At 36.1% G+C, this 26878-nt stretch overlaps 3 protein-coding genes across 4 annotated transcripts; 1 reads left to right on the top strand and 2 right to left on the bottom strand.

The window, feature by feature from the left end:
* Positions 1–10517: 10517 nt before the first annotated feature.
* Positions 10518–13338, bottom strand: LOC113360350. The gene is made up of 7 exons (XM_026603864.1): positions 12727–13338; positions 12216–12504; positions 12033–12134; positions 11612–11876; positions 11389–11461; positions 11174–11295; positions 10518–10866 (listed from the first exon to the last, which is right to left on the bottom strand). Exons 1-7 carry the CDS (start codon positions 13336–13338, stop codon positions 10518–10520), a joined length of 1812 nt encoding a protein of 603 aa, XP_026459649.1.
* A 1689-nt stretch (positions 13339–15027) lies between these two features.
* On the top strand, positions 15028–19388 carry LOC113358042 (importin subunit alpha-like). The gene is made up of 10 exons (XM_026601546.1): positions 15028–15431; positions 16266–16362; positions 16472–16563; positions 16664–16795; positions 16900–17082; positions 17198–17361; positions 17501–17579; positions 17848–17976; positions 18253–18380; positions 18754–19388. Exons 1-10 carry the CDS (start codon positions 15147–15149, stop codon positions 19049–19051), a joined length of 1587 nt encoding a protein of 528 aa, XP_026457331.1. The 5' UTR covers positions 15028–15146; the 3' UTR covers positions 19052–19388.
* A 1376-nt stretch (positions 19389–20764) lies between these two features.
* LOC113358041 (long chain acyl-CoA synthetase 1-like) lies at positions 20765–25513 on the bottom strand. Of its 2 annotated transcripts, none has more exons than XM_026601544.1 (20): positions 25364–25513; positions 24768–24944; positions 24558–24621; positions 24377–24466; positions 24218–24274; positions 24061–24109; positions 23879–23955; positions 23729–23768; positions 23529–23623; positions 23253–23420; positions 23042–23152; positions 22858–22945; positions 22678–22744; positions 22511–22586; positions 22273–22390; positions 21916–22161; positions 21682–21821; positions 21414–21596; positions 21195–21314; positions 20765–21108 (listed from the first exon to the last, which is right to left on the bottom strand). In XM_026601544.1, the coding sequence occupies exons 2-20, from the start codon at positions 24911–24913 to the stop codon at positions 21058–21060; spliced, it is 1986 nt and encodes a 661-aa protein (XP_026457329.1). In that variant the 5' UTR covers positions 24914–24944; positions 25364–25513; the 3' UTR covers positions 20765–21057. The 2 variants fall into 2 exon arrangements, with proteins under 2 accessions (XP_026457329.1, XP_026457330.1); XM_026601545.1 differs by lacking the exon at positions 25364–25513 and adding an exon at positions 25215–25351.
* Between the last annotated feature and the right edge of the window lie 1365 nt (positions 25514–26878).

The following is a 26878-nucleotide window of genomic DNA, read 5'->3' as shown; positions in this document are numbered from 1 at the left end:
TAAAGGTTATACCAAAACAAGTTTCAGTTTTACCTCCATGTGAGTATTGTGCATAGTCATACTAGCTTTCCAAAATTCGGTTGACTAGGTACTAGGATCGGTTCCCCACATATATATGCTATGTAACTTATATGTGTTGCACATGTCCATAGGATCGGTTCCACTTTGCCTAAAAACGTGTTGCACATGTCCATAGGATCGGTTCCCCTTTCTGCTATAAACTTGTTGCACCTCATACAAGGATTGATTCCCCTTTGTGATGTGTTGCACCTCTTACTAGGATCGGTTCCCTTTACCCATATTTGGTCATACACAAAACACAAACTCGATCATACCATCTCAGGTGATTACTTAAGATCGGTTTCACTAATAAAAGTCATACCAATACATAAGTCAGGCCTTTGTGAATAATTTTACCAAGAACACAAACAAGTCGTGAGCGGTTATACTAAATCACATATATTGGTTGTTCACAAGATATGCAATGAATAACAATATCAATAACGCCTGGCGATTTCCTTTCGATTCACAAACAAGTTTATGAACTTACTTCCTTAAAACACATGTAAAACATTGTTCCGTAGGATGAAATCCTCACCTCATACGCATACATAATCACAATAGCATTTAAAAATATTATGTCGATGTCTTATCTATAAAGTTTAATGGTTAAGCAATAAACCTCGTATCGTATTCCTTAATACTATGTCTATCTAGAGTTCAATCATGCTTCGCAGTTATTTTTTCAATATGCACGACTTGAAAGATACGTTAGGGAATGAAACAGTTTAAGTTAAATATCACTAACCTTAAGTAGAAGGATGATGTTGTCGTTGTAGCTCATTGCTTCTTCACATCTTCAAGTCTTCATAATACTTGTAAAGTCTCAAATCCTAATACTTTCAAGTTAACCTATACGAAGTTGACTCTAGTGCATAATCAAGCGACTCTTAACATGAGTTTTGATTCACTAAAATATGATAACCAAACTTGACATACCAACGCTTGGTGGGTTCAACCGAGCCATGCTCTAATAGGGGGGTTCTAGTATTTTTCACTTTTCCTAATTAGGGAAACTCCAATTTTCCTGAGATCTAAAACCGTAATGATGGGGGATTTGTTTCTATCGGAATTTAATTCTTTCCCTTCTGCTAAATTCAGGCATATATTTATATAATTTAGGATTGCGATTTGTTTTTAATTTCTAGGATTGATTAAAAGTCAGTTCGTTTCGTAGAACAATGTTTCGTATAGCTTTCTATTTATGTTGTTTGTTTAATTTGTAGGGTTTCATTCAAACTTTTCCAGCTCCACTGAAGATTCAATTTCAAGTGTTTTGGATGATATAGCAAATAATTTGTTGGAAGCAGAAGGGGTGAGAAGTACAATAAGTACATCAAACTAAAAGCAAATTTGTATGAGAAAAACGAGGAAGTTGAGGATGAGGATCCTAGAAAAGCCGAAGTTCGGTGATATGAATCATTTGTACAGACTCTGTTTCAGATATCACTATAGGAACATGAAGATGAGGCATCCTAGACCAGAGATAACTTGCTTGGAAAGCAGCTAAGTCCTATGATGAAACTGATTATACCAAAGCAATGAAGAGACTAGGAAGAACAAAGATGCAAGTTCCTTGTTTTTACAAGGTTTTGTGATACAAGAGTTATGGTTTATTTGATATCCAATGAAACTGTTATTAGATGGATAGTGGTATTTATGGAATTTTTTGGATATACTGCAGTTTCATTTGTGTTGTATTAATTTAATCTCAGGTGTTAGATTTTCACATGAGTCGATAGTATAACCCATGGGTTTAACGGTAACTGACAGTTTAATTTAGTTAAACGGATGATCTTTTGACCCTGTTTGAAAAGTCAACTAACAGTTGACTTGATAGTCAATGGTGAGTCTACGACCCAAATGCATCAACGACATGTTTTACGACCCAGACCCTATATGGCCAAAAATATACGACCCTTTTACAAAATATCTCTTTAGTCTTCTCTATTTTAGGAGAACTCGGTGAAGATGTTTTGTCTTTTTTTAAGTGTCTGAAAAATTGTCTAGTTAATAATGATGCTAGTAGTGGTTTTGGTAGTTTTATTTTTCATAGACTAGGTATTGTTATTCAAAAAGGTATTGGACCCCAGCTTGTTGCTAGGTTACCAACCAAGGTTTTGTATGATTCTTAAGTATATAGTTTAAAAAATAAATCAATAATATAATATCTCTCTAAGATTATAATTTCCCTTGTCTCAATCTTATAGAAGTTATACTTTACTCTTTTAAATATTTCTTAATCTCCGTGCAAAACCTCATTAGAGCAAGTATACCAGGACGGAGGGGTTTATAAATTGGGAAAATTAGGCTAAGGCCCAACCCATGGATAACTCATAATATGAGGCCCCTAGTTAAAAGAATTTGAAAATCAGGCCCCGGATTAAAAATAAATTTTAAGAGAGGTCGAAATGACCAGAATAACCTTCCATATTTATATGACCAGACCTACCTTTTTTCCTCACAACCACCACATTCGACAGTTTTAGAGAGAGAGAGAGAATTGCAGAGAGAAAAAAAATTTCAGATCTAAAAACTCAAGAAAGAAGAAGAAGACGAAGAAAGAAGAAGAAACAGAAGTTGAACTAAAATTTGAAGAAGACGAAGAAAGAAAAAGAAACAGAAGTTGAACTAAAATCTGAAGAAGACGAAGAAAGAAGAAGAAACATAAGTTGAACTAATATCTAAAGAAGACGAAGAAAGAAGAAGTTCAACGAGGTTTGAATCTATCTTCGATCTTCTCCTTTTCCTCAGATTCAGGTTTGGATTTCACATGATTGACGTTTTGATTTTGTTTGTGATATTGAAATCATTCGGTGCATATCTCGTTCTTGAGCTATCGTTGTTTAATCTAAGCAGATCACTACTTTGTTCAGGTTTCTTCATCACTAAGATGTAAGTATTTCTCCATCTTCTAGGTTCATTTATATTTCAGGAATTTCATTTATGTTTTGATTTCAGAGATGTTACTGTTTCAAAACCCTAGAAACAGTAAGTTGAACTAAAATCTGATTTAGTTACTACATCAATTGTAAGTTGATTGATGTTTTGATTTCATTTATATCTTGATTTTGTGATTATTTTTGAAAATTAGGGTTTCACAATTTAGGTTTCATGATTTGAAATCAACTGATTTATATTCTTACAATTTGCACTGTAGATTCAGATTCAGACGATAATCAACTAATTTACATTCAAAATGCCGAGAGGAAGAAGGAATCCCCCTGAAGAAGATGCTTCAATAACAGGTATTATGATTCTTTCCCTTTAAGATGCCATTTACTATTGTGGTGTATGTCTTGTGATGATAAAATGTTAGTGAAAACATTCAAAATGATATATCCTGTGTAACTTTAGAAATAGAGCCTGTGTAACTTTAAGTTACACATTCAAAATCTAACCACTGATTGTATTGTGGTTTGTATATTGAGTGTGTAAATTGGAGTAACACATACAAATGAGCCTATATAACTGTAAGCTACACATTCAATATGTCACCACTGACTTGCCAAGGGGCTGTGTAACTATAATTTACACATTTAGAATTTCATGTTTTGATCATATGTAATGCCTGTGAATGTGTAACTTTACAAAAATGTGCATGTGCAACTATAATTTACACATTGAATGTATCACTACTAACTTGCCAATTGACTGTGTAATTAGAAGTTACACATGCAAATGAGCCTATATAAGTCTAATTTTGTAATGATAAAATGTTTTGTGATGATAAAATGTTAGTGAAAACATTCAAAATGATATAGCCTGTGTAAACTGTAGAAAATAGAGCCTGTGTAACTTTATGTTACACATTCAAAATCTAACCACTGACTGTATTGTGGTTTGTATATTGTACTCTTATTATAATTGTATTCAAAATGTGCATGTATAAGTTAAGGTTACACAACACATAATAGAATGATTCAGTTTGTGTACTTAGCAAATACACATAGTTTTGTGACATGATTTTGATTTTGCAGTTATAAAGGAGTGTATTTGATAAGTACACAACATACTGACTCATACTATTTTTGTGTGATGTGTACAGGAAAATTAAGGCAATCGTTGAATGTCGTTAAGGATTTGGTAAAGGTGATGAAACCAATAGGACTGACTGATAGGGCTCAGAATTATCTTAGGAGAGTTGCTTATGGTAAACTCGTAATGATGTATTACGATGAATATGATCCAGCTGTACCAAGTACAAAAAAACAAATCAGTACCAACAAACACGGCGTCTTGAAGCTTTTAAATTGCTTTGATCTGGATTGTGAGACATCGTGTTCGTTCAAGTTTGGTGATGATAAGTTTATAGAGTCTACACCGGCAAAGTTGGCTGGTATATTTTGCATGCAGAGGATTGGAAGCAGAAAGGGTCAAAAGATGCTAAAGTACTTTTGATTTAATTGACAATGTTTTGTTCAGAAATTTCTTCGCTGATATCAAATCTACAACACATCAGACGACGGTGACTAAGACAAACATTTTAGAGAAGATAAAACAACTTATAAGCAAAAGGAGCAAAACTGGGAGAAGAAAGAAAATTGATGAGAAGGATTTAGTTTGTTTGATAGGTCTTTATCTTTGTTGTGTATTATCTTTTGGTGATCTAAATGCTAATGGAGTGAATGCGAAATATCTTAGTATCGTTGAAACTTATGAGACGGTGCTCAAGGTGTCTTGTCCTAATTTAATACACGAGCACTTGTTTGAAGAGATTCATACTAATATTAATTGTTTGGCAAATGTGAAGGCTTGTGTGCAATACCTACTAGTAAAATCTTGTGTGTAATTTATACTCCAGCAGTTTTAGTGTTACGTTCAGGATATTTTGGTTCAATCGACTAATAAATTTTATATGTTGCAGATATTGTTTGCTGAACATGCACCACAAGGATTAATCCCGAAAGTTGCAGACCACGAAGAAGATATCCCGAGGGTTGGAAGGTGGGATCTATACCAGATTTCAGATTATATTTCTAGAACAGACATGGCAGAGTTTTCGGTAAGTGTTATATGTTAGTTGGTTTATGTTTTGTAAATTTATGGTAATATAATTTATTAAGATATAAGTTGGATGTAGTGAAAATTGTCATGTGTAGCTATAAGTTACACATTTAAATGTGCTTGTGTAACTTATAGTTACACATGCAAAGATAACACCAGTGGATTCATTTTTATATGTGTAAGTATAGGTTACACATATAAATGTCCTTATGTAACTTTAAATTACACATACAACTGAAAACTTGTATATTTAGATTGTTCAACTGTTTTTTGCTATCTCTTTTTAACCTCTCCATCTGTTAATTGCAGTCAACTGCCAGCTTTGTGGCTGAGTTTTCACAGCTTGAAAAGCAGCTTGGCATCTCAACCGTGGTACCAAGCAAGGACGTCCTGCAACTGTGGATGAAAGAAAACAATAATTGAGAATGGACAACTAAAAGAGCAATTACAAGAAAAGAAACAAATATTAAATGCAGTGTAATTACTTGCAAGGGAAGGGATAAAAGATGAGAAGGTCACCGACAAGCACATTTTAGCTTGCGAGATTATGCTAGCAATGGGAATTCAGCCTTACGATGTGACCCAGGAAGAGAATATGCAACAAGGAGATAGTGCACAAGGACATGGAGGTACTGAGCATCAGGAAGAGTTAATGCATTAAGGAGGTACTGAGCATGGAGATACTGAGAATCAGGAAGAGCTTATGCATCTAGGACATGGAGATACTGAGCATGGAGCTACTGAGCATGAAGAGACTGAGCAAGAGAAAGAGAAAGATGACACAAAAACTTCCTTCCATGAAGAATGTAAGTAGTTGTTCATTTTTAATATGCTTCTTTAACTTGATAGTGATAATGACATATTAGTTGACATGTGTAGAGGTACAAAACTAGTTTCATACTTGGTAATTGTTGAGTACACTGATCATATGGATGTGTAATCCCTAGTTACACATGCTGTATAGCATGTGTATCTTCTGGTTACACTAGTTAGATGCATGTGTAACATGGATTTACACATGCTAGGTATCCATGTCATATTCATGTGTAACATAGAGTTACACATGCTAAAATGGACAACATTTTCAACCAAAAAATTACACATGCTAGTTATCCAAGTCATATGCATGTGTAGCTTTCGATTACACATGATATATTCTTCTTGAAATTTTCTTAAAGTAAGTTAGCATCATCATCATCATATACTAAAGTTTCTCATTTCAATCATTCTGCAGTTCCATGTATAAGTCTTGCAGCTGGAAATACACCAACAATTCTGCAAGCTCAAACTGCTGCAGAGGGGGGCCAAACGTCTCTCATGACAACACGCGAGGATCCTCCAAAGAAGAAGCCCACTGGTAAGAAAAAGCACAGTCCAGGAGTTGTTGCTGGTAAGGCGCAGAAGAAAGCCGATGCAAAGACTAGGGCTGTCAACGACACTTAACGTAACAAATAATGGCTCTGCCGCTACCGTTTCCATTAAAATTAGCGGTTAACCGATATCCGTTAAGTGCCGACGGAATTATGAAATTCAAAACCATTACCGTTACGTTGGACTTATCGGATAACGGATAATTTTCCGATAATTTCCGTTAAAAAACCTAACAGCGACACCACCATCTTCACTGAGTACCAGTGCCATCTCAGATCATCAACACTTCCATTTCACAGAACTACATCTGCAATCAACACCAACAATACCACATAATCACTCATCTCACATCACCATACCCATTTGAATCATCCTTGATATTAATTAACCACAACAGCAGAACCATCCTCTCTGTGAAATTGATCCATATTTGATTGCAACACAAACTCATCCATCCAATTTATTGCCTTTTCTTGGCTCAATTTCTTATTGTAAAATCAAATTGGATACAAACCCATCCCTAATTTCTACTCAACCTCGTCATATATTCATCAATCAAACCCATATGAACAGCAACAGTAGCAGCTTGTTCTTCTTGCTTTATTCAAAATCAATTTCAATAATTCAAAATCTGTATTCTCGTAAACAAAATCAAACCAAACTCTTCACTAAATCAAACTAAACTCTCCATCAAATTCTAATTTTACAAATACTTCTGAAACCCTAAATTAAATTTTAAAATCAAAATTGAACTCAAAATATAATTTAAGAAAAACCCTAGAAAAGAGATGAAGAGATGATGTTCGTAACTAAGAGTCTCGGACGAACTAATGAGCAGAAGAATAAGATTCATAAGAGATGAGGAGAAGAAGACATGAACGAGGACTGGATAGGTAAGGTGTTTTCTTAGTTTCTCTTCGATGTGAATGAAAATATGTATGGGCTAAAGGCTAAATGGATGAATTGGTATATATGTTAGTGGGTAACGGAAATAAGGCTAACGGAAACGCCTAAACTGGTGCCGTTACGTTAACACAAAAATATCCATTAAGTTATCGGTTACGTCTAACGGATAATGGATATAACGGAACTAAACCTAACGGAAACCAGGTAATCGGATACGGCTAATGGATAACGGATATCCATTGACAGGCCTAGCAGAGACACATATTGCTGCTGAGGCGCGGAAGAAGGTTGAAGAAGACACACATATTGCTGCTGAGGCGCAAAAGAAAGATGAAGAAAGTGGTGTTGTGGTTGAGTCGCGGGAGAAATATGAAGGTAATGATGCAAATGTCGTTGAAGAGACTCCTGCAACTGTTGGTGACGGTTTGGTTCTGACTGCTCCAACTCAGCCAACACCTGAAACTTTTGAGGACAGTTTTGCTTCAACACAGTTTGAGGACTCTATGGTGATAACCGTTACAACGCTGCAAACACAGCATGACAATGTTGAGACCTACTGTTTGGTGCAACTAGGAGCTAAGCCTGGTGAGATGTCAGATGTTGAAGTGAGTGAAATGCTAGATGTGATTGTCAACGACGTTAACAAAAGTGAACATGAACCTGCAGTGATAGAGAATGCAGATCCTATCTCAAGTGGTAACCACTCTTCCTTCCTATTCTATTTTATTTTTCCTGTATGTTTTGTTTGTAATGCAAGTGTAACTTCAAGTTACATAATGTAAAAGGCATGTATAGCTTGAGGTTACATACAATACATCATCATTTTGTCTTGTATAACTTTAAGTTACATACTTGGCCACCAAGTGTACTTTCTGTTACACATGTGCTAACTTTTTTGGTTCTGCTATATTTGTTTGCACATCTACAACACAGGAAAACTTTTTAGCCTTGGCATAGATAGAACTCCAAAACCTGCAGGAGAGTTACTGAAAGAAGTTGTGAATACGTTAAGAGGAAGCCAACCAGCATTCATACAACGGGTGCTGAGGAGTAGAAAAATTCAAACACAAGATCTGAAACAGTATGAAAGAAATTCAAAGAGGATTAAGAAGAATGCTAATGAAGAAAAAATGGTCGCAGTTCCAGTAGTAGAAGAAAAAAGAATGCCCGCAGTTCTAGAAGTAGAAGAACAAACAATGACTGAAGTTGCTGAAGAAGATGATGGCACGATGAGAAAGGATGTGAAAGATTCCCTAGTTATTGAAAGGCTGGATGGCGATCAAAAGAATAAAGTGCTTGAATATTTCAACACTCATCACAAAACGTAAGTAGCTATACCAAAAACTCATGCTTGATTTTATTGAACTTTGTATCTTACTACTTGATTCTGTTAAGTTGTTATGTTGTTTTATTGTTTTATTCTCTCTAATGTAGACACATTTCTTGGATGGAGTTCAAAGAAGACGACAGCCATCTCTTTGATATAAGTGGAGCATTAATGCTCCAGCTTACCAAGGCAGAAGCCTACTTGGAGACAGAATTCCTTGATTTCTACATAAGCAGGCTGAGGACAAAGATGAACTCAAACAGCAAAGTATGACAGAACGATATTACTCTCGCCAAAAGCATACGTAAGTACTTCGAAAATATTTCAAATCTAATTGCATTTATAATGTGGAGTGTGGGTTGTAAGATTATGATAATGTGGAGTAGGTGTTGTAAGATTACACATGCTCAGGAGTTTTTTAGTTTCAGCAAAATGTGATGTGTAATCTGAGGTTACATATGCAGTTAAAATGTGTAATCTGAAGTTACACATGCAGTTATAATGTGTAACCTGAAGTTACACATCCTTATTTTTCTAGTGTAAAACCCAAGACCCTATGTGTAACTTCTGTTTACATAATCACTTGTGCATTTGTAACTTTTGGTTTAATATGTGAGTTTGACATTCCAAATGGTTTTTGCAGAAACCTTACTTGAAAGATTACGATGAATTCAAGAGATTTTTGATTCCAAAGCTTGTTAAGGAGTTTCACAAGTACAAGGACAATGTAGACAGTATTTTCGCCCCAATGTGCAACAACGACACACACTACACACTGCTGGAGTATGACTTGAGGAACCCTGACCCTTGGTCCCACATGAACTCGTCAAGCGTTAAGGAACTCAGGCTTGAGCACTTTATGCAATCCAAGAAATATGCATTTGCAATAACTACAGAACTGTCACTCCGCTGTCCTCTTGCTCTCGGGATGAATGGAAAAGCCAAGAATCTCGCTTCGCCCCCACAAGGTTCATTTCCTGACTGTCTTCTATTTGTATGCACCTACATGAAGATCAGTATGAAGAATAAACCGCTTGAAAAAAAACCAACCCCAACTATGGTGCAATGGTTGGCTGACAAGGTGAACCGCATGAGAGGAAGCATGCTATTCAAGATTCTTTCGGATCCATCCAGAGATGTGTAAAAGCAGTCATTAGGATTAGAAAAAATTATATACTTGCAAATATGTTGTTATCTACGAGCAGTTGTTAGACTTGCAAAATATGTTGTTAAAAATTTTAAATTTCATCAGTTAGTAGATTTTAGCAGTTCTTGGATTTGCAAAACTTATATATTTTTGGATTGAAATTCATTGAATTTAAAACTTTTATACTTTTGTCAACTACAAGCTGTTATTAGACTTATAAAAATATCTTGTTAGAACTTTTCATGATGTGTGTACAGGTTTCATAAGTATGCAACATGTGTAACCTGATGTGTAAATTAAACTTACACATCTTAAACTGATGTGTAAATTTACTGAAGGAGTAACCTGAGTTTACATATGCATTTATCATGTGTAACATGAGTCTACACATGCATTCACAACAGTGTAACTTCTGGTTACACATCCATATTTTTGAGTGTAAGCTAAAGTTACACAAGCATTTGACCACTGATCAGACATAAAATAAAAACTAAAGACACTTTTACTTAGAATATAAAATCACTAATAAAATAAAAATTGAATGAAAAATCCTTGCACATAATCAACGTTGCAGACACATAAAAAAGTTTGGTCCATGCGAACCGAAATGAAGAAAACTAAAAAACAAATAATCCAAGACAAATAAGAAACCACACATAAAATAAATACTTTGCATAAATGAACTTCTTCAGCTTAAAGCTAGGGTGGTGTGTACTTCGGAGGGTTCTTACAAATTGCCCTGTTATGACCTGCTTCCTTGCAATTGCTGCAATGAACTTTCCTCTTTGCTTTCTTTTCACCTTTGCTTGAAATCCTTTTGCCTTGGGGTATACCTGGTTGTCTCTTTATGACAGATGGAGGGTTGATGGTGTTGTCTTTGTCAATATCAACAGGCATATTGTAGTTGGGAATTGGCTGGATGGCGTGCAAATAAGTCTTCTTATAATAGTCGCTTGTAAAGTACGGTGAAATGAAATCAATGGCTTCATGTTTAATCTTTCGTATCGCTGCAAGAGCATGAGCACAAGGAAAAACGTACACACGCCACCTTCAAAAAAAAAACAAAAAACAAAGAATATATAAGCACTCAAAAAAACAGAATTGCATATACAGGATGTGTATCTTTCAGTTACACATGCATATACAAAATGTGTAACTGCCAGTTACATATGCTTATAGATAGTGTAACTAGAGGTTACATACCCTGTAAACTTTCAAAAAATTAACATACAAAGAGAAAAAAAAAGCATAAGAAATAAAACCTTTAACAGGTGCAGGTACAATGTTCTAGATCCACTCTGTGAGTCCTTTCGCTTAAAACTTCAAACACGGTAGGACTAGAAACAATTACTTACCATGCCAAACCTTCATCTTGTAGAGACTCAAGCCTTTTCTCATACTCCGGAGTTAATGGAGTCATCATAACATCACCAATAGCACGACGCTTTGCCATTATTCTCATAATTTTCATCCTAATCTGAAAAGAAAAAGAAAAAGAAAATTTATGAATCTACAAAGTGACAAAACAAGAAACAAAGACAAAAAAAAACAGAAAAAGCACACTGCAAACCTGATGAAGAAGAGCAAATGCAAGCATCTTCTTGTGAACCTTAATCCAACTATTGTATGATTCTGCTATTTGGCTAGATGTACGTCCATATCGACAACCTCGGAAAAACGCATTCACATATGCTTCAGGTGGGATGGTTGCAATGTAATCAACAACCCAATCACAATTCAGATCTCTTATTTTCTGTATGGCCTTGTAATGGTTTTCAGGTGTGAGTGCTTACATTGCTTCTTGGAAGAGGTCAAGCACAAGAGTGTACCTAGGATCTGATCCATTGATAGGAAGATTAGTCTTCAAATGATAGTAACAGAAGCTATGTAATGAGTCTGGATAGAAGAGAGGAACACCACGCAAGAGTCCGTCATGGCGATCCGAATGGAAGGTGATTGGCCTCCCGTCACCAACAACTTGTTGCAGATTCCTTAAAAACCACTCCCAGTTTTCAATATTCTCATAATAGCATAGTCCCATAGCAAGGGGGGAAAATCCTACAAAGAGTGCACAAATGAAGTTAAAATAAGTTGCACAAAAACAGAAAAATAATGTGTAACTTGAAGTTACACCTCCCAAAAACAAAAAATATAACTTAAAGAGTTACAGCTGTTATTCCCAAATGTGTACTGAGAGTTACTTAAGAAAAATACCTTTATCACCATTGATCCCAGTAGCCGCCATCAAGCAGCCTCTGAATCTACCAGTAAGGAAAGTAGCATCCAAATAGACCATTGGACGACAAAACCAGTACCCTTTGATGCATGCATCAAACGAGATGAAAATCCGTTTGAACTCTTTCTTTGCAGGATTAAATTAGAAGTCTATCACACTACCTGGGTTAGTTTCCCTTATAGCATTAATATACCATACCAAGTACGAGTATGACTTAACATCGTCACCATAAATGGTCTCATAAACCTTCTCCCTACCATTATAGGCTTGATAGTACTCCATGTTAATTCCACAGTTGGTCTGAAAATCATCTGCAATTTTCCATGGCTTCTTGTGAGGATTTTTGCGAACTTCTTCCTCAAACAAACTAGACGAGAAGCTGGTTGGGTATTTTTGATTCAAATTGCGCCCACCAGCACCACAAGTGTGCTCAGGGTTATAAGCTCTGACCTGAAAAAGTTATACAAAATATGAACAAATCAACCAAACACCAATCTGGTGCAAAAGAAACATGATGTGTAACTATAACTTACACATACTGTAACAACAATACAATAGAAGCAAAAAAAAACACCAATCTGGTGCAAAAAAACATCATGTGTAACTTGTAGTTACACATACTGTAACAAAACATCAAATGCTAAAAAAAAAAATAGAACAAATGAAACATACCTGAAACATTTCGTTCCTATCATCAATGGAAGTTGTATGAAATTTCCAGACGCATTCTTTTACTGTACACTTAGCCGTGAACCTAGAACGCTCATTGTGTGTTACAACCATATTAAAACCGGTGCGAAGACGGTACTTGGTGTAAGCAATCCTGACCTCCTTAACCCCTTCCACAAACACATGACCAATCTCACCGAGGACCTTAGGCCAACCATCCGACAACAACGGTTTTGTAGGCTTGCTCCTATCTTCCAGATACATTCCAACTGCGTGATTGTTTCTCAAAGACATACTAGAACCATTAGAAACAGAAGAAACTTCCCTAGAGCTAGATGAGGAGGCTACATGAGTAACATTTTGCAAGAATATATCAAAACTGGTCTTCTTCTGATTTTTTGTGAGGGAAGCAAGAGTTCGAAGCGAAAAATCACAGTCAACCGGAAGATCTTTCCCACCTTCTCGGAATAAGAAAGAAATACCAAGTGGAGTAAATTGCTTCCATTGCCTACAAACTTCGTCTTTAAACTCATAAAATGTGGTCTCAATACTAACACGAGTGGTGATGAAATCAGAAAAATAGCGAACAACAACAATGGAACTAGCAACATCCATGACAACCTGAACAAATAAAAGCGAACGCAATTCAATAATAATATGCAAAAAAAAAAAAAAACTGAACGCAATTCACTCGGGGTCGTTGCCCCCTCATGAGAAGTATATCATATGAAGCAAGTTAAAAATCAAAGGAGCAATCAACATACTAAACAAATGAAAACAAGAAAAAAAATATTTTAAAGATACACAAGCAAAAATTAAACATTCTACAGAACAATATATGTAACTTCAAGTTACACATTTTACAAAACAACACGTCTTCACAGATTTGTTGTTACAAAACAACAAATTCCATCTAGTAAATTTCTTCTCAGATAACACATGCAATAACAAATAGCAGTTACACATGCAACAACAAAAATAGCAGTTACATGGCAATATGTGTAACTTGAAGTTACACATTTTATAAAACATATCTACACCTAGATTTGTTGTTCTTCTTCAGATATATTGTTATTTCTTCTTCTTCTTATAATCAAGAAATACTAACAAGAATTATAAACGTAATTCATCAAATACTAGATCTCCTCTTCTTCTTATAATCAACAAATACTAGATCTCTTCTCAAATCAATGCAAAATAATCCAAAAACAAAACTGAAAAATTAAAACAAATTCGAAATCAGACAACAACAAGAATCCGTACCTTGTTTTGTAATTGCTCTTATGAAATAATCTGGTTTCTTATTCCTCTCCTTCGTATCAAAAAATTCCAAATCTGAAAAAAAAATAAGAAAAACAAAAATCATAAAATCGAAATCAATAAGATCAAACAACAACAGATTCGTACCTATATTTGAGCTTCCTCTATTCCAACCTCTCTTCTACCTCTTCTCAGAATCAAAAAAATACAAAAAACGGACATCAGTAGAAGATCGAAGTCAAAAAAAACGATCAGAAAACTAGTGAATCAAGCGTAATTGATACAAACAGAAAAGATAAATCGAACAAACCTATTTGTTGTTCATCAATGCATCTTCACAATCTCGTCAGATCTGAAAAACCGGTGAATACAGCTCAACGAATTGAGAGAAAATTAACAATATGTTGTTTTTCTTCTCGTTTTCTTCCTATCAAACTAACAAACTTCAGTATGAAACAATCAAACACACGAATTCGTCTGAAGAAAAATCTCCAATTCTGTTTCTGAACGAGAGCGAAGAGAAGAGAGAGTTGAATTTGATTTGATTTTCATTTTTTGGTAGGTATAAAACAATTATAAATACTGAAGGTTAATTTCGGTATTTTATGATTTATTAAAAGATTCGCTGACGTCAGCAAATCCGAAAAAATTTAAAACCTGACCCCAAAAATTAAAGTTCTGGACCTAGAAATATCAAAAAAATTTATTATGAAGTTGATAGTGAAGGATCCATTTGGTGAGGCTTGAAAATATTGAACCCATATAATAGGGTGGTTCTAGTATTTTTCACTTATAAATTTTGATTGCCTGCTAGACCTAGTAAACCGGAACCCATTAGCAATTCATGCTTAAATGATGCACCTTTTTGGAAAGGACTCAAAGATGTAAATATGTATAGTACTAGGGGCTACTCCTCGACGATAAGAAACTAAGAAATGAAAAGTAAGGACATAATATCGAACAAATAAAATGACCAGACCCCATTTTGTCTGTTTGTTTCTTCGCTCCTAAATTAGTACTACTCGTCCACGAAACCGTTTCCACCTCCACTGCTACAGATATCAGATTTCAGTACTTCTAGTACTCTCTTTCGTTACTTCAATCTCAAAACCCTCATTTGCAAAACTCTTCAGATAGTTTCAGAGAGAGAAGCAGTAAGCGAAATGTCACTGAGACCACCAACTACGGCGGTTGGAAGTGGCGCCGGAAGGAGGGAGATGATGAGGAAAAAATCGTATAAAAGTGCAGTGGATGTTGAAGGCGGAAGAAGAAGAAGAGAAGATAATATGGTTGAGATTCGGAAGAGCAAAAGAGAAGATAATCTTAATAAGAAACGAAGAGAGCAACTACCTTCTCTTCTTACTACTTTTGCTGTTTCTGGTTTTCGTTCCGATGGTAATCAGCAACAAGATGAACAAGGTTGTGCGATTACTGATCGTGCTAATCAGGTAAAATTTGTTAAATCACGATGTTCTTTTCTTTAGCGATTAGAATTTCAAACTGAATTTGCATTTGCTCTGCTTTTCGTTTCTGGTTTGAGTCTCGTTGATGTTTTGGAATCGAAGAATCTCAGATGGTGAAAGAACAAGAATGCTAGTATTTTAAGAGAATCTCAGGATTTTTTCGAAGGAAATAGAACTCTACAAGAAATAATTTGGATTTTAATGATTTTTTTAGCACAAATTGTATGTGTGAATCTGTCTATATTTGGTCCTTCTGTAAAAAAAATCGAGTGAGAAATGAAAGCATTAGGAGATTAATTAGGTCATTAATATGTAAACATGGTATTAGTACTGACTAAGTTGTGATTCTGTGGATTATGTTGAGAAATTAGGTATGAGGAAGTATTTTACATGCTGGTATAAGATTTCTTACTTTCGAAATCTCTGGACTAATGTGTAAAATGGTTTTCCTAGTTACGTTTTTGACATTTCATAACTTCATTACTTATGAGGATATTTAGATGGGTTCCTAATAACACAGAGGCCACTGGCCTTACTGCACTCGTGTAACATGTTTGGTATGTTTAGTGTGTTTGGTGTCCCCGCTGTCCATACAGCATTATTCGTCTTTTTTATTATAGACCTTGTTGTGTTAGTCAGCTGAAACTCCTAAAATTGATTGCATATGAAAACAATATTGTGAAATTATTGGATGCGAGCAATCTTTTAGTGAATCTGAGGTGCTTTAGTAGTATATGTTTGTTGCTGCATTCGGATTGAGATAAGTAGACTCATGATTTTTACAGTTTGGTAACTGAATGTCTTGTTTTCTGTTTACAGCTGGTAAAAATCTGGACAATGATAGAAGACATATGGTCTGATTGTCCAGAAGCACAGTTGGAGTCGACCACTGCATATAGGAAGCTTTTATCGCGTGGTATGTAACTCTAAGATAAATTTCTATACAAGTGTGTATCCCAATTTTTTTGTTTCGCAACCTACTCACTTGCTTCATGGGTTTAAATTTGATTTACATATTTATGCAGAGTGTGATCCACCGATTGATGAGGTAGTTAGAGCAGGTGTTGTCCCACGGTTCGTAGAATTTCTTGCAAGGCACGATATGCCTCAACTCCAAGTATGAACCACTTACATGTATTTCTTCTTTAGTGCTTATTCTAAGCAATGCAAATTTGTTGTCTAATCTTGTCTAAAGCTTATTTATTTGTTCTGAGCAGTTTGAGGCAGCTTGGGCTTTGACAAATGTTGCATCAGGCACTTCGGAGCATACACTAGCTTTGATTAACCATGGTGCTGTTCCACTGCTAGTGAAAATTCTTAGCTCTGGGAGTGCTGATGTTTGTGAACAGGTCTACACCCGTATCTTAGCTTTTTACTAAAAACGTACTTCCTAGTCATAGATCCAGAAATTATACAGGGCCAATTTGGTTTTTGTTTCATATCTAATCAACAGGCTGTGTGGGCATTGGGTAACATTGCTGGTGACTCGACAAGCTGTAGAGATTTTGTTCTTTCTCATGATCCACTGTTGCCACTGCTATCTCAGTTTGAAAAGCCCAAACTATCTATGCGGAGGACTGCTACATGGACTTTATCTAACTTATGTCGTGGCGAGCCAGCAGTACCATTTGAGCAGGTGAGGGGGGTCGTTGTTGAAATCTTTGCTTGTCTTAATTAAGTGCTTACATTCAGTATTGACTGCTTTCTTTACTTGTATCTTTAGCTATTGTTTTTTCTTCACTTTTTATCAGGTCAAGCTTGTTTTGCCAGCTCTTCAGCACCTTATCCACTCAACTGATGAAGAAATTCTTACGTCTGCTTGCCGGACAGTGTCGTATATCTCTAATGGCACAAATGACAAGATCCAGGCTGTGCTTGAGGCGGGAGTCTGTCCACGACTTGTGGATCTTTTACTGTAAGAGAATCTATTTTGAAACACATACTCCTTTTGTGAAGCAAGAATCTGTGAGTTAGCCATTGAAGTGGTTGTTCTAAGAAGCTCGTTCTTTTTTGCTTCCTCTTTGGCTACTACTGATACGATTTACTTCTCTCAGTCATCCATCTCCTGCAGTTTATACACCATCTCTTCGAACCATTGGAAACATTGTTACGGGTGATGATGAACAGACTCAGGTAATTGTCAAAGGTCTATGGTGCTATTGCTTGATGTAGGAGTCTTGAGTACAGTTGATTGGTTGGATACTGTGTTAGTTTAATTTAATTTCATCCGATGGTAGAAGGGCATTCTAACTGTGTCTGCCAGTTTGAAGATTGTCAAATTATGTGTCTATGCATTTGTGTGCATTTGGTGGCATGCTCTTGTAGCATCATCTCTTTTTGACCTTTTTTGTTTGCTTAGAGAGTATGGTCTAATCTTTTTGACCATTTTGTTTGTTTTCAGGTCGTAATTGACAATCAAGTGCTTTATTGTTTCCATCAACTTCTGACTCAAAATTACAGCAAGAACATCAAGAGAGAAACCTGTTGGGCCATCTCAAACATCACTGCTGGAAATGTTGGTCAGATACAGGTCAAGTCACTGTTATTCCCATATCTGGTTTAACCCGTTCAGAAATTTCAAGATACACACGTTATGCATATATGAATGCCGAAGGATTTTATGTTTACTTTCAACTTATGCTTGTCGTATAACACTAATTTTTTCAGTGGAAATGTTTTGTTTACTAGGAGCACGTTAATTTTGGGATCAAATGATAAACAGCCTATTCATAGTGGTGCATCGATTACTTTACGTGGTTTATGACATTGTTTGTAATGAAACTTAGATCACATGTATATGGAACAGGCTGTTATTGAAGCTAAGATCATTGGACCTGTAGTGCATCTTCTCCGGCATGAAGAATTTGAGATCAAGAAGGAAGCTGCATGGGCTATCACCAATGCTTCCACCGGGGCAGCACATGAGCACATCCGGTGTGTACTTCTTTTCCTCATTCTTGTATATATATACCCAAATTGACCATATACACATCAAATTATACCTGCATCAGTATCAATAAGAACAGCAAAAGTGATTTAGTTGGCTGGAGCCCAAAAATAATTCTCAAAGACTTTGAAAACCCTTTATCACTTGATCCTCCCCAACATATACATGAACTTCCTCTGAAACTACACCTGAAAGGAGTAGGGTGATCTTGTGATAATTCACAGGTTCAGTGAAGGAGACCTACCAATATGTCTCATAGCAATTGACAAAGGGAGGGAAACATTAAACATTCCATAGTCACATTATCTTGATTGACCTCGAATTGTTTGACACCTAATTCTAACAATTTTGTTCCTGTAGATATCTAGTGGAGCAAGGATGCATAAACCCACTCTGCGATCTTTTGACATCCACAGATTCTAGAATTGTGATGGTATGCCTGAAAGGCCTTGAGAACATCCTGAGGGTTGGTGAATCTGATAACGAGTTGGGAAAGACTAATGGAGGCAATATCTATGCAGAGATGATTGATTATTGTGGAGGTTTAGATAAAATAGAAGCTCTGCAAAACCATGACAATAAGGATATCTACGATATGTCTGTCTATATCTTAGAGACATACTGGAGCAAGGATGAGGAAGATGATGTTCAAAGATAGATCTAATGCTGGACACTCCCCGAACCTGTTTCGCGCCTCATCGAATTTCCCCCTCCAGTCTTCTTGTCTAGCAAACAGGCAGTCTAATAAGGGCATGGTATTTTTGTTTTCATACGATAACTCTCGATAACATTTTTGGTCGACTGTGCTCATTTTACAACTAAATCTGTGCTAATTTCTAGCTTCACCATTAGCTTTTAGGGAGAAAATATGTCCAATTTGATTGGCTATATCACACACACCAAGGGTTTTGCTTGGACATCTTCAGCGATACATATAGGTTGATCATATTGGATGGACATTGATCATCCATTTTTGGGTAAAAGAACAATGTAAAGTTGCTAAACGATTATAGAGAGCTTCACATTCACAAACGATTCTTATGTTTCTCTTTAAATTCTTACGATAGGTTCTGCTTATTTGCTTCTATGAATTCAAGGATAACAGTAAGATCTTGTCACTTCACTTCATATCTTAAAATATCTGCACCCAGATGCAGTTCTTCGTAGGATGCCATGAACCCTATGATGTCAAATGCACAATGTCAATGAAGGCTATTATTAGGGCGTCACATTTCATTAGAGAGGCGTCACCTAATAGGACAAAAACGGGTCACCCAGAAGTAATATCAAAAACCCCTTATCTCAAATAATTTTATAATGACCGAACAACCCTTTAGTTAATTTTAATTTTATTAGATAATAATTAATTCTACGGTTGGAATCAATCCAAACCTGGACGTAAAACCAATTTCTGAAATTTACGGCTAGGTTGACGAAAGGAAATTCAGTAAACTAAACCTAGACGTAAAATTGAAAATTACGGTTGGAATTCAACTAAACCTAGACGTAAAATTGAAAATTACAGTTGGAATTCAACTAAACCTAGACGTAATACAACATGCAAATCAAAGTTTACGGTTGAATTGAACTAAACCTAGACGTAAGTTCTTCAAAAACTAAATTACGGTAGAAAAATCTAGTAACGTACCCAGACGTAACACTAGCAAAAAGTAACTAAAACCCTAATTTTACTTCGATTTCATTCAATCTAACATATTTTAAGCACAAAAACAAGTAAACAAAGATGGGTATGTTCGATTATTACCTTACATACACCATGGGTTTGTTCGATGAAATGAATTCAAATGGATTTACGATGAAAAGGATGAAGAGAAAGAGGAGAGAAAGAAGAAGAGCAATTGAAATGTGAAGAATGAAGAATAAAAATTAGGTTTTGTTACTGTTTTTAATTTTTAATTTTAATTGAAGGGTAGTTTGGACAGTTGCTATTGAATCAAAAATATCCCATAACCAGATTTTTTGTCACTAAATATCCAAGTGAAGCCCCTCTATTGGATGGTGACGTCCCAATAATAACCTTCATGTCAATATAGCCCCTCCTTCCATTTTCCTTTTTGCACCGTATAGATTATACGACTCTATGGTGTGCCAGAGGGCGTGCCTTGGGCCATCAGCAGACTCGAGTAACTGGTCAAAATTAGTTTAAGAGGGTGTGCACAATATCTAGCTTGTAATTTTTTAACAAATGAGCGAAATTCCCATATCCAATAGGTACAGACAGACCCAAATCCCATAGATATTGATTTTTGGTATCCAGCTCTGCAAGCTTGTTTTCATTTTAAGCTTTTTTATGTGCTCTTCCGGCAACGCATCAAATTCCCCCCACCAGGCTTCTTGTTGAGCAAACATGTAGTCTAGTAAGGTTGCGTTTTTTTGTAGTTTTCATACAATTTGATCGATTATATCACACACTTTTAAGGGTTTTGTTTTGTCATCTCATACATCTTATCCATTACATATAGATTGATCCTATATGATGTATATTCACCATGCTTTATTAGAACGAAGGAACAATGTAAATTTGCTGAAACGATTACAGAAAGCTTCACATTCACGCATAGAATTCATGCACCTCTCTTAAATTCTTAAGACAGGTTTTGCTTAATTGCTAGCGCCAAGATCTTGTCACTTCCCTCAGTACGGTTAATGTGCTCGTCCTTTTGTTAAGCTTTCATAGAGTTCGTTGATTTCCACCTGCATTAGTTTTTAGTATTTTCCATTAATTAGCAGAACAGACTTTAAATAGGTCCTTAATAGGGTCAAGAAGTTGTTCTAGTCACCTGATAGTGTTTGAGTAGTTGATTTCTTTTCTTTTTCATGGTTGGAGTTACCAAATCCCTATCCACGTCGAATGGTAAAGGGTCCAAAATAACTCCTTTGATATTCTCGAAACCTCTCAGCTGGTTAGAGCAACACATAAACACAGGCAAGTGTGTTAAAGAGAAACAACATGCAACCAGTTCCAATAATGTACGCGCCTACAAGTATGAAAATTTTACCTTCTTTTGCTCGGCTGTGTGCTTTAGCTCTAAGAGAATGTGATTTCGCAGAGCTTCCAGCGAACATAGTTCAGAGACAGAACCTGTATGGCCGTTTGAACTTGCCCAAGTCTTAGTATTTGCTACATTTGGTACAACCACTGCTACCAGCATCGACTTAAAGCTGTCCCCGTATACCCAGATCTGGAAAGGATGAGCAGAAACGAGATTAAATAGCTAAATTGTCTTGTTTGACAACTCTAGAATTGGTAGAACAAACAATGCTCACATCATCAACAATTGGGATAAACGAATAGACTTTCTCTAGATATTCCACAGCGACGTATTCTCCTTGGGAGAGTTTAAAGATATTCTTCTTTCTATCAATTATTTTCAAAGCTCCATTTGGTAATATTTCGCCTATGTCCCCTGTTAAGGTACATAAATGATCAAAAAAATTGAACTTAGACTATGAATTTTTGATTGGGAAAATGTCTTATTACAGAAAAAGAAAATGTTTAACCTGTATGAAACCATCCATCTCGAAAGGCTTCCTTTGTCAGCTCAGGATTTTTGTGGTATCCTGAAAAAACTGTTCTTCCTCTCACGCATACCTCTCCGCATGGAGGATTACCAAGTGGATTGTAACCCATTTCTGGGACCTCCTTTAGGCGTACCTCGGAAAATACCGAGGGAACACCAACTGTTCCAGCCAGTGACATTTCATCTGGAAATCCAATTGTACTCAGCCCACAAGTTTCTGTCAATCCTGGATACAGCAGTAGAAAGATATGTAAGGCTTTTATGCTGGTAAACCAAAACCTACATTTGCATATGGTTTGTTTGTTTCTTGCAAACACTGAAAGCAGGGTTGCCTTACCATATCCTTGGACAAAAAAAGCACAGCTTGTAACTCTCAAGAATTCTTCCAGTTCAAAACTCAACGGAGCACCTCCTGATACTATTAGGCGTACACGACCACCTAATTTAGCCTTAACCTGCACAAACAACAGAATCATCATAAAGTTAGAACAGAAACATCAGCTGAATTACATACAAAGTTTTCAAGCAGAAAATTTTCTGGGGCAACAACTAAAGTAGGATTCACGAATTCGGACCTTACGGAACGCAAGTAAGTCTGACAGTGGAGACGCAAATTTGTGTTTATATCCCGTATTCATCCATCCAAGCTTGCTGTATTGCCCAATGAAGACATACGATGTCAGCATTGTCGAAGGGAAATGAACTTCTACCTAAAATATAACTAAAAGGATACACAACTTACTATTTATAAAGAAGGTAAAATATCTTCCTTCTTAATGGTCTAAGTTCTCGTAATGCCTTCAGAACACCTGAAAGATAGTCAATGCGTACACATTCAACATTTTTGTTCTCGTGTTTTGGAATCTCCTACACTATTACTAAATAAGACTGTCAATGTAAAGTAAGTTTTGACTGTTCGTGCCTTCATGAACCCTTTCGAAAACTCTTGGCACGCCAGCGAAGAATGTTGGCTTTAGCTCCATCAGATCTTCCACCAATGCATCGAGGTCCTGTATCCAAGTAATTGTTAAGTTACCAGAAATTATTTACCTTAGAAGTGTTCAGGTATAATTAGAAAGGATAGTGAGCTCGAGTAGCATATATACCCCATGAAAGTAGCCAACTGAAGCCCCTGAATGAAAAAAGTATTCTTCAATCATCCGATCCAGGATATGTGCAAGGGGAAGGAATGAGAGATACACATCATCCACAGTCATCTATGAATCCATGAAAACAACATGAGATCTCTTTGATATAACTCATATTAAAACTCTGAAACACACAGTAAAACCAAAAGATATCTGGAAAAAGAATGACCTTGTCTTCAAATTGTGCCAAGAACAAGTCAACTCCTTGTACATACATTGCGGTGTTCTCATGAGTCAAAACAACACCTTTTGGATCACCACTAGTGCCACTTGTGTACATTATCGTGCAAATATTGAAAGACTGAGGTGGACAAGGTTCTACTGGATTTTCTTTACCCTGATCAAATAGAAACGAGTCAATTAAACTAAAAGGAGGATCTTAAAGACTAAAAATCCAAAAACCAACATTGACAATAACATCGAAGCAGAGGATTCAGAAGCTAACCATTTGAAGGAACTCATTCCAGGAATATGGTGTCATGCCAATGTTAACTGCATCATCTTTCTGTTCCTTCGTGAATGAAGTAAAGGAAACAATCACTGAGACCACAACGGTACATATCACTGTTAGAAGCAGCGCCATATGACAATTGAAGAAAAACCAAACTCTCTCGCTCACTTACTTTACTGGGCGTAAATGCTTACATTTTAATCTTTTGGCGGATTTGCATTCGGAATTTAAAAGCTGAAAGAAGAAAGTATACCAATTAGTAAATATTAATGCAAATCACTGAAAACTTCTATTTCTGTAAGAAGTTAATTATACAAATAAATCAAATCATGTAGAGGATTTACTTGTTTCGCCTTTTTATCTTGGACAAAAACATAATCCACTTCGGCATGCTCAATAATATAATCAACAGCTCCAGACCCTGTCACCAGCGAAAGAATACAACAGTGGTTAGTTCGTTCTACAAGATTGATCCAAACAATCCTATTCTTACAATGAATGCCACATAACATAACGAATAATTTACCAAGAGTATCATAGAGTGGGACACATATTAAGCTGTGAGCATTGCAAACCTACACAACAAGGTTCAAATTCCTCGATCATTACAGAAATATTGCAATCAAAAGTAAGTGCAGGAAAGGAAATTCATGAAAAGGGAAGGTAGTAGAGTGATAGAAAACCTCCATAGCGACGATCCACTGGGGACAGTTTGATCCATAAATTCCAATGCGGGCACCCTGCAGGAGTAGATCAAGAGATCAGCAGACACCATCATCAACTTTGATACATAGGTTTGATTTTACAGTATATCATAAAAACCAGAATCAGTAAATGCTTACGGGTTCAGCACCAGATGCTCGTAATGCAGAACCGATACTCAGAACCTCGTCATAGACTTCTTTATATGTTTTCCATGCATAAGGACCAACCTAAAACGACTAGAACTAGTTACCAATCGATTTTTATAGATAAAACTGAAAAGATAAAAGATCCCCGGCTTCGTACAACAATATACATTACCTTTCCATCGATGATTTCACGCCATCCAAGCATTCTATTCCCTGGATACTTCTCTACAGAAGTCCTGCACATTACGACTCTTTTCAAAATCTCAAACAAACAATTGACTTGTTCATGATCATTCATCAACCCATTTGAGTTCTCTCAATTTTCTCCTCTTTAAAGCTTAATTACAAATGTGCAACAAAATGAAAGACAAAAATCATGTACCTGAAAATATCCCAGGAGGTATTAATGTCAGGATGTTGCGGTAGAAACCCATCCTTCTCTAGTAAATTCCGATAAATCGGACCAAGCGAAGGCTCCCCGTCTCGTCCTTCGCGGCCACTCTCAACTTGAACAGCAAACTCCTTCATTTCTCTTCTTCTCCTGTATTACGATGTAAACCTGAGAACAACAAACACAGTGCACATTTCAGAAATGCAAATCAGTATTGTACTTGAAGGTCGAGAACAGAATTCATGAAAAAACTCCATTAAAACAGCCCAAAAAACTGCCATTAAAGTGATGAATGACCGCAATTGCAGCCCTAGGCAATCCAGCAAACAATACATGACCACCATTAATATACGGCAGGCTTACTGAAACCCACTTAGAACACATGACTTCAGTTAATAAATTATCAGAAAATATAGAAATCAATCTGTGGGAACTTACCAAAATGACTAAAATATCAGTCTAGAAAACGTTAAACCACCAGCAACAACAAGATTTCAGCTAATTTTTCCTTTTTTCTTTTGAATTTTTTAAGCAGTAGAAATAAAGAAGAAAGGAAAGTATAACTATAATAAAGCAAGGAACAGTACCTAGCCTGGAATTGCTTCTCAAGTATTTTCTGGAAGTGTATGCCGAGTACTGACATATCAGTAGTATTAGTAGTAGTTATGCATTGCATTCATCTCTAAGAAAAAAAAGGCAGTCCCTCATGCAACGCAATTATATCAGACAGCTGACATCTTTCTGCTTTTAATTACTTTGTATGTCAGTAATATTTTCAAACTACACGTACATATCACACCGGTTCTCTACTCTGTTAGTGTCAAGTTTGTCGTGTAGAGAGGTTGAGAACGGAAAGAAAAAAGAAGGAAAAAAAAGTCAAAAATATGACACGGCTTTTTCAGTTGGAATGTTAGCTAGTTAATGTTTTATTTAGTTAAACTGGAGTCTGGAATGACCATTCACCAAGTTGGACCAGAATTAAAATGGTTTTAAGGCCAAATGCCGTACGGGAAACAGCCCCAACAACCCTATTAAAAAAGTAGTTAGTGAGTATTAAAGAAACAATCTCAAGAATTACCATTATCTCTTACGTTCAGTGTAATTATGAGGACATATTATCAAAAAGCATGGTGTTTTATGTCTACTTTGAGATCTCCTCCATTCACCATAAAAAAATGTTCAAAATGTTTAGATTTTCCTAGAGAAAAGTTAACCACAGAGTAAGTAGCCTTTTTTACATTTTGTCGTGAGACAGGTAAAATCATAAAAGCTCACACCTTCGAGGAAATTCTAAGTTCAAACTAGTGACCTGTTCGTGTAGAGGAAACCTATACTTGGGGGTACCTTTTGAAATCCGTCAATTCAATGTGGTTGGAAAGGAGTAGTCAAAAGTACTGCCTTTAGTCAAGACTTAAAGCTGCGTCTGCTACCAAAATAGTGCTGCTGACAGGACCATTAATGGCTAGCTTTCAACTTAGCTAATTAAGTTCATCTCGTACAGTAGTGGGCCAATTCTCACTCATTATATGGTTGGTTGAAAGGAATTACTCACTTTGAACTTAGCTAATCAAGTTTTTAATTGTTCTTTTAAAGGCCAACTAACTCACGTGGAGAAGATAAATACCCACTAGCGAGTAGTTGCAAATTAATTAATGTAGTATTAAGTAATACAGTACCAAGATAATGTATGATAGAGTTCCTTGCAACATTAAACCTGATTATTGGGTATGAAAACGACGGTATGAGATCGATCAATCGTACTTGTTTCGTGTTGATTGCCTTTGATTTACACAGACTGTCTCTCTTCTGTCATTTATAGCGAATAGATAAGAGGAGAAGGACTCTTTAACGGTAAGAACCATACACAACCAATGAAAGAGAAGCATGTGTAGGTCATATGGACCGTCGAGCTATGAGACAGTGTAAATAGGTGTAGCGAAGTGTGTGACACTAGGGTAAGAACATTTTTGTCTCTGAAGAAATCCAAATTGTGGGCTTCCCAAACTTTTTAGTGAGTATGTTAGCCACTTGGTCAGGACTCCGGAGTGTAAGTGTAGTGAACTTGTAAAATAAAAATCAACGGCCATGTGTTGTATGTGACT

Source organism: Papaver somniferum, chromosome 3 (genome assembly GCF_003573695.1).
Source record: "Papaver somniferum cultivar HN1 chromosome 3, ASM357369v1, whole genome shotgun sequence".
Classification (NCBI taxonomy): Eukaryota; Viridiplantae; Streptophyta; class Magnoliopsida; order Ranunculales; family Papaveraceae; genus Papaver; species Papaver somniferum.
This window is presented reverse-complemented; position numbering and strand designations above follow the sequence as displayed.